This window comes from Choloepus didactylus, chromosome 10 (assembly GCF_015220235.1).
Source record: "Choloepus didactylus isolate mChoDid1 chromosome 10, mChoDid1.pri, whole genome shotgun sequence".
Classification (NCBI taxonomy): Eukaryota; Metazoa; Chordata; class Mammalia; order Pilosa; family Megalonychidae; genus Choloepus; species Choloepus didactylus.
The window spans coordinates 83,609,218-83,616,367 of NC_051316.1; the positions used below are offsets into that span (position 1 = coordinate 83,609,218).

The 7,150-nt window shown below is 52.2% G+C and overlaps 1 protein-coding gene across 1 annotated transcript; it reads right to left on the reverse strand.

The window, feature by feature from the left end:
* Positions 1-3,957: 3,957 nt before the first annotated feature.
* Positions 3,958-5,531, reverse strand: RPP25L (ribonuclease P/MRP subunit p25 like). The gene is made up of 2 exons (XM_037797509.1): positions 5,485-5,531; positions 3,958-4,798 (listed from the first exon to the last, which is right to left on the reverse strand). The coding sequence occupies exon 2, from the start codon at positions 4,762-4,764 to the stop codon at positions 4,273-4,275; it is 492 nt and encodes a 163-aa protein (XP_037653437.1). The 5' UTR covers positions 4,765-4,798; positions 5,485-5,531; the 3' UTR covers positions 3,958-4,272.
* Between the last annotated feature and the right edge of the window lie 1,619 nt (positions 5,532-7,150).

The following is a 7,150-nucleotide window of genomic DNA, read 5'->3' on the forward strand; positions in this document are numbered from 1 at the left end:
CTTGAGCTCCAGGCTGGTGGCCCAGACAGAACAGTGCAGGAGGGAATGGTGAGATAGACCCAGGTGCTGTGAAGCCATGAGGAGGGGGTGCTCAGAGCCCAGTCTTGATCAGTTCCAAGCAGTCAGGATGGCAAAGAGAAAAGGCTCAGAGGTGGCACTTGTGAGACATTCAATGTGGGCAGAGCACAGAGTACAAGGGACCAGGCTCAAGATGGGCCAGCCATGGGCAGTGGCCAAGGAAGGGGGCCCTTGAAGACCATCCAGAAAAGGAATTTGGATCTCTGTCCTCTAAACTAGGCGTGAGGAACCTAAGGGAACAGAGGAATGACAGGATGAAATTGGGGTGTGGCCACACACTTGGAGGCTCAATATCCATTTATATGAGCACTTACTATGTGCCAAGCAACCCTCAGGATATGTCAGTGAACAAAACAAAGATCTTTGCCCTTTTAGAGCTTACATTCTCATTGAGGGAGATAAGACAATAAACAAAAACGGTATTACTAAAAATTAAATTGTTAGAAGGTAAAAAATATATATATAAATATATAAATATATATATATGTAAAACACATAGGAAAAAAACAGCAGGGTAAGGGAGATCAGAAGTGCTGATTTGCAATTTTAAATGAAGTGGTCAGAGCAGGCCTCTTTAAGGTGACATTTTAGCAAACACTTAAAGGGAGAGGAGCTAGCCATGCAGGCATCTGGGGGAACAGCATTCTGAACAGAGGGAACTGCCAGTGGCTTGGTAGGGAGGAAAGCTAGGAAGGGAGTGAAGAAGGGAGACCAGTAAGGAGACTGTTTGTGAGATGAGGGGCACAAACCAACAAAGGCTGTTGGGGATGGACATCTAGGAGGCAAAACTGGCAGAACTGTTAGATACGGGAGGTTTATAACCCTTCCAGGTGTATCATGTTCTTAAGTCCCCATTCCAAGGTTAAACTCCCTCTATGTTTCACCTCTAAGTTCTGGATAAACTCACTGCCCTCCTGGATGCCCACCCCACCCCATGATACTACCACCCTCTCCAGCCTCTTAATTTCTCAAGCTCATCTCCAGCAACTTTTCTTCCAGGCCATTCAGCTACCCACTCCCATTCCCACAACTAAATCCTGTCAGCTCCCCAAATGCTCAAACCCACTGACTCCTCTATCCTACCCTTTACTACCTACACTACCCCATCTCAGTCCACCCCACTCAACATCTTCATGGAGCCATCCAGGCGACTGATCCCTGTCCCCTTTCTAGCTTTACTTCCCTCCCTCATTTAGATCCTTTTGTCCTGCACTGCAAGCACTCTCGCCAGTCTCCTCACTTTCTTCTGTCATTCCTGCTTGTCTTAACCCAGTCTGCAAGAACGCAACAGTGCTTTCTCAAGAGTCCTCACGAGTCCTGTGGGTGCTGCTGGAGAGCACTGATGACACTATGAGGTGATTGATGACACTAGAAGTTCATGGTGACCAGCTTCAACTGAGCATTTAGCTGTACCTGGCCATCCTCCTGTGTCTCTCTAGCCATCTCTCCCAATTGCAACAACTATCATACTTCCTTCCCATCAGCCTCCTCACCTCATTTTCAGTACAGGGGCCAGATTCCTGCTTCAAAGAGGAGACAGAGGCCATCTGAATCCCCTCATGCCCCACCTTCACCTCCACACCTGCCTGCATTCACACCCATCCTCAGTTCCTTCCCTCCTGTTACTGGGAGTCATCTCTCCCCACTGGGAGACCCATTCTTGCATGCTTCTTGATCCCATTCCCTTTCACCCTCTTAGGAATCTCATTCTGTCAGTTATCCACATCTCCCACATCTTTGGTATTTCTTTTCCTACTGGCTTCTTCCATTAGTCTACAGATGTGCTTAAGTCTCTACTAGTTCATTAAAACAAAAGCAATGGGGTGATGGAAAAGTTTTAGTAATGGATGGTGGTGATAGCAGAACAATACTGTGAAAGTAATTAATTAAACTGAATCGTGTATTTGAAAGTGGTTAAAAAGGGAAATTTAATGTTGTATGTTACCACACAGACAAAAAAGCTCCCTGTAACCCACATCCCTCTCCAGCTATCACCTTTCCTCCCATTCACAATCCAAATTCTTTAAAGAACAATCTCCACTTCCCTAACTTCTGTGCCAAAGCATAACGTCTTCTAAATGATGGAGACCGAAGCCGCATTGCAGTAGATTAAGGAGAAAGTGGGAAGAAATGGAATTAGTATATATAACTCTTGTGCCCCCTCCTAAGTTTTTCAGGCTTTCTGACTCCAAAGGCCCCACTTCTCTTTCTGGTGCCTTTTCTGTCTTCCCTATGGAGGCCAAGGGAGAGCGGAAAAAGGCCCAAAATCACGGCTATCCCTCCCTCAGCCCGTGGTCTCTTGTCTGTTTTCCTGAGCTGCAGATCTTAATCTTCCTAAGGGATTTTGGCCCCAGCTGTTTACCCCCACACTGTCCTTCTCATCATCCTAGGAAACCCAAGTGGTGACTCAGTGATGGGCTGCCCAACTGGGAGCCCCTTTTGGGACTCCTAGAACTTGCACACATACACACACACACACAACCTACTGAACCACTCCTTAGGCACAAGCCACGATGCTTATTACATATGATCCCACAACCCTGGCACAGCAGATGATCAGAATGGGGTGCTGAGCCCAAGATCAATGGTCTGCAAGTCAGCCTGGCCCCTAAGCTCTAGGGAAATAACATGCAAAAAACTGGATGGAAGAAGACATACAGTGGACAGGGTCGGAGTAAGTAAAATTGATAAGCAGAAGTTGGGAGGGAGCAACCCCCCTGAAATAGCCGTAAGGAAAATGGGGAGAAGTCAGGCAGTCGCTGGCAGGAAAACACCTGAATGACCACCAAAGCAAGCCACAATCCTGACCAGGGGCATGTTCGATGCCATGACCCTCAGCATTTGAGAGGCCTAGCTGGGCTACTGCCAAGTTTCCTATCTCTGATGTCCCTGATCCCTGCCACCTGCCCCACAGTCAGGATCCTCTCACTCCTGCTCTCAGCCCTGATCAAGGCAGCCAGTCTCCCACCTCCACCTCTCCCAACAGCTCAACCTCTCCTTCCTAGACTCGCCGAACACCACTTTAACAGCCTCAAATACCAGGACCCACATTCTACAACATGAGCCCAGAAGAGCCCCAATCTTCTGCTTTCCTGGTGACTGCACGCCCAGGCTGCTAGGTACATTGTAGAAAACCTCCAAACACAGGAGGAGACCCAAGTGACTCAACTTTTCAGAGTCCACCACTGCCCACACCCTGCTCTGGTCCCTGCAGCCCCATGGCTACCGATGTAACCTTCTCTTCTCTCCTCATGTCCTTGGCCTCACCATGGTAGATCTGAGAGGCTAAGGTCAAGGAGAGACAAAGGAGCCAAAAGAACAGAAAGGCAAGGATCAAACCTGGAGAGAGATGTGGACTGAGATGTTTTAAAATACGAGAAAGCATGTTTGTAGGCTGAGCAATTAATAATGGCAATTAACATCCATAGAGCACTATGCGTTCAGGTATATCTAAGAGTCATATGTGTATTTTACCTCATTTAATCCTCATAAAAACCCTAAGAGGGAAGCACTATATCACCATTTTATGGATGAAAATAATAAGGCATGGAGCAGTAACTTGCCCAAGGACACAAAGCTATTAAGTAGTGCAGTCAGGATTCAAACCCAGGCAGTGTGGTGCCTGAGTTCCATAAGATATGCCACAGATGGAAAAGTGTCTGACCTGGGGGAAGAGTCCCTAAACCAGCCCGAAGCAGGTGGCAGGCAGCCACCAAGGGGCGTAGATATATCCAGGTTACTGCTTAAGTTTCTCATTGACTCTAGATTGTCCCCACACCAGCCTAAGCCTATTATGCCTGTCTCCAGCCCATGAACTCCTAGAAGGCAAGGGCTCCCATTCCCTTAATCCCACCTCCTCACAACAGGCCAAGCAGAGGCTCATCAGACAAAAGGGCAGAACCTTTATTTCCTAACTTACTCCCTGGACCTCTGTTCAAAAGGAAGAGCAGTAGGCACTGGAGGTGGAAGGCAGGGTGGGCCCTTCCTAAGCAATCCAGAATCCAGCCCCAACACCTGCTACTCTTCATAGCAACCCCCTCCCGCATTCCAGGGGGCAGGGGAAGCAGGACAGCAAGGCCCACTTCTGTGGATTCAAGTCTTGTTGGGGATGTTGAGCAATCAGAGGGGCTTATGGGAGAAGGCACAGCCATTCCAGAAACTCAGGCCTGGAAAACAGCCTGGCTCAGCAGGTCCTCAGGACCGGGTGTCTCGAGCCCTTCTTCGGGGTCGGGGGCCATAGTTGGAACTGGGTGTGGAGCCCAGGCCAGGGGGTGCCCCTGGGGGCTGGTAGCCATGCTCACTGGGGTCCAGGGGGTCCCGGCTAAGCAGTACCCACACCGCAGGCACATGGCGGCGCACTGTGAGGGGGTCTAGGCCTGTGTCCGGTGAGGTTGGGACCCAGCTGTCCTCAGTCTGCAGGAAGAGTAGCTTGGTGAGCTGGTGCAGGCCTGGTACCCGACGCTTGACAATCTCAGCGCAGCTGACAGCTTTCCCTGCAGCCCGGCCAGAACCTGAGAAAACCACATGCCGGGTGCTGCCTCCTTCCAACTGACCCAGCGCCAGCCCCAGCAGATTGCGGATTTTGCTGCCATCTCGGACCCGCATCTCCAGGGTATCAGGAGGTAGCTGAGGCATTGGGGAAGTCACTGGGAGCTCCACAGAGCCAGCTTTCCGGTAGTGCTCCATACTGCTTGGTCCAGTATCTGAATCTTGCTGCCCGCTGCAGGGAAGTGTCAAATGAGTGCTAGGCAGTGCACCCCAGGTCATTCCCCTGCCCTGGCTCTCCAGGACATGGCCCTACTCCTCATCCCAGACTTCCAGGGAACAGGACCATATCCCTTCATCCTCATCTAAGTACACGGACCATGCCTGCCTCACCTTGAGATAGGCTGTACCCTCTGCCCCCCCTCTCCCACACCCCTCTCTTTCCTTGGAACAGAGCCATACCCCCCCCATTCTGGAGACCCTGAGATAGGATCAAGCCCCCACATCCCAAGCTCCCCAAGCCTGGAACTAGTGCCCTTATCCTGGGATCCTCGGCACAGCGTCGGGCCCCCTCACCCCGGGACAGAACCAAGAGTCCTCGCTTAGGGCTCCCCAAAGAGAGAACCGACTTCTCCACTTCGGACTCCTTTACACAAGGCGGAACATCCCTGACCCCAAGATTCCCAGGGGTCGATCTCCCTTAGCTCTGGTCACTCAAAAACTCGGGAGCAGAGAGGTTCGACACGCGCGGCGGCTTAAGTCTGCTCCTGGCGTCGGCCCGTGGGCCGGCCGGTCTCGACAGTGTCCTTCGCCGCCAGCCGCTCCCAGTATTCCGACGGCCACAGCAGTTGAAAAACCCGCCTGCCCTCCGTTACTCCCACCTCCAAGTGCCCTCCAACCCCGCCGCAGCCCAATTCTCACCGCGCCGCCAGGCCCCGCACGCTCGACCCGGAGTAAAGATGGCGCGCGGACCGGGAGTGCGCCGAAGCCGCGGGGCCGCGCACGCCGGGCGGGGGCGGGGGCGGGGCCTGAGGAGAGGCGGCCCGCGGCGCCGCTGCCAGTGCAACTGATTGCCCAGAGCCCTCAGAGTTGAGCAGAGCCAGCCCGGGGACTGGGTATACCGGCGTATCGTATCCGCTGCCACGCTTCGGGCAGAGGCACTCCTAACGGCGGGAGGCAGAGGGGGAAAGAGCCCTGCGGATGGAAGGGGCGACCAGCAGAGGAATCCAGTGTCTGACGGACGGGGAGCATTTGGCCTTTGGAAGATGGGAAAGCTGCAGCTAACGGATGAGCACTCGGCAATAGCAAAAGCGGGTTTCATAACGGGCGGGAGCAAAAAGTTGTTTGAAGTGGCTGCTGCTGCACAGGCGAGAAACTTGGTTACTGAGTTCTGAGCTTCGACTTCAACCTGTGGGCACTGGCGAGCCACAGAGGGGTTTTCAACACGGTCCAGTTGAACCAGATCGTTTGCATAGCTCATTCTGGCCATAGAGAAGGGGGTTGGTCGGGGAAATCAGACCGCAGCCGCTGGTAACCTTTGGCCGCGGGGTCCCCGGGCCCTGTCGGGAAGCCTACCACGGTGACCAGCGGATAACCAGGAGTTCGGATATTTGTTAAATGACTTGTTGAATGAATGAACCAGAGAAATGACAGCGGGGATGCAGAGAAGTGGATTAAGTTGGGAGATACAGAAGAGGTAGATTCAGTAAAGAGCTGACGACTCCTTAGATGGACAGTAAGGAAGGAAAAGTCTATGATGATTCCCGGGTTTCAGACCATTTTGAACAAGCTGAATCTGAGGCTGGTGATCCCGCGTAGGTGAGGTGGCAGGCAGGCCGTTGGAAGGGGGTCTGGAGCCAGAGCACTTTTTGAGACCACAAGGGGGCAGCAAACACCTTTTGGAGTTTAGAACCCATCTCAAGTCTCCCTGCTTTTTCTCCTCAGGTTCCCTCCTCTCCTTCCCAATTCCCCCTCCTCAGAAGCTAAAACTTCCCACATCCAAACCTTCCACCTCTTCTGGGCTTCCCTTCTAGACTAACAGCACCAGGTAGGTTCCCAAGAAAGAAACTTCAAGGCTCCTCTCTGCCTTTGCACATGCTGCTCTCTTGGCTCTCAAAGTCATAGTGTATCACCCACCAGGGCTGCCTCCCCCATCAGTTTCTTCTTCTTTGGCCCAAAGGACTCTGTGCCCATCTGGTGTGACTGCCTTTCTCCTTTGCTGGTGCCTCCCCTACCATGTACAGGGCAGGGATTAAATGGGCCCTTCCTGTGTCCTTCCCACCTGGTATGGCATCTGGTATTTAGAAGGTGCTTAGACATGAGATAAATAGATGCATAAATGAATGTCCCATTCATAGGAATTGTGCCAGTTTGAGTGTATTGTGTCCCCCAAATGCCATTATCTTTGTAGTCTTGTGTGGGGCAGAGGTTTTGGTGCTGGTTGGATTTGCTTGGAATGTGCCCCACCCAGCTGTGGGAGATGATTCTGATGAGATGTTCCCATGGAGGCGTGGCCCCACCCATTTGGGGTGGGCCTTGATCGGTGGAGCTATATAAATGAGCTAACTTGGGGGGAGAAAAACGAGTG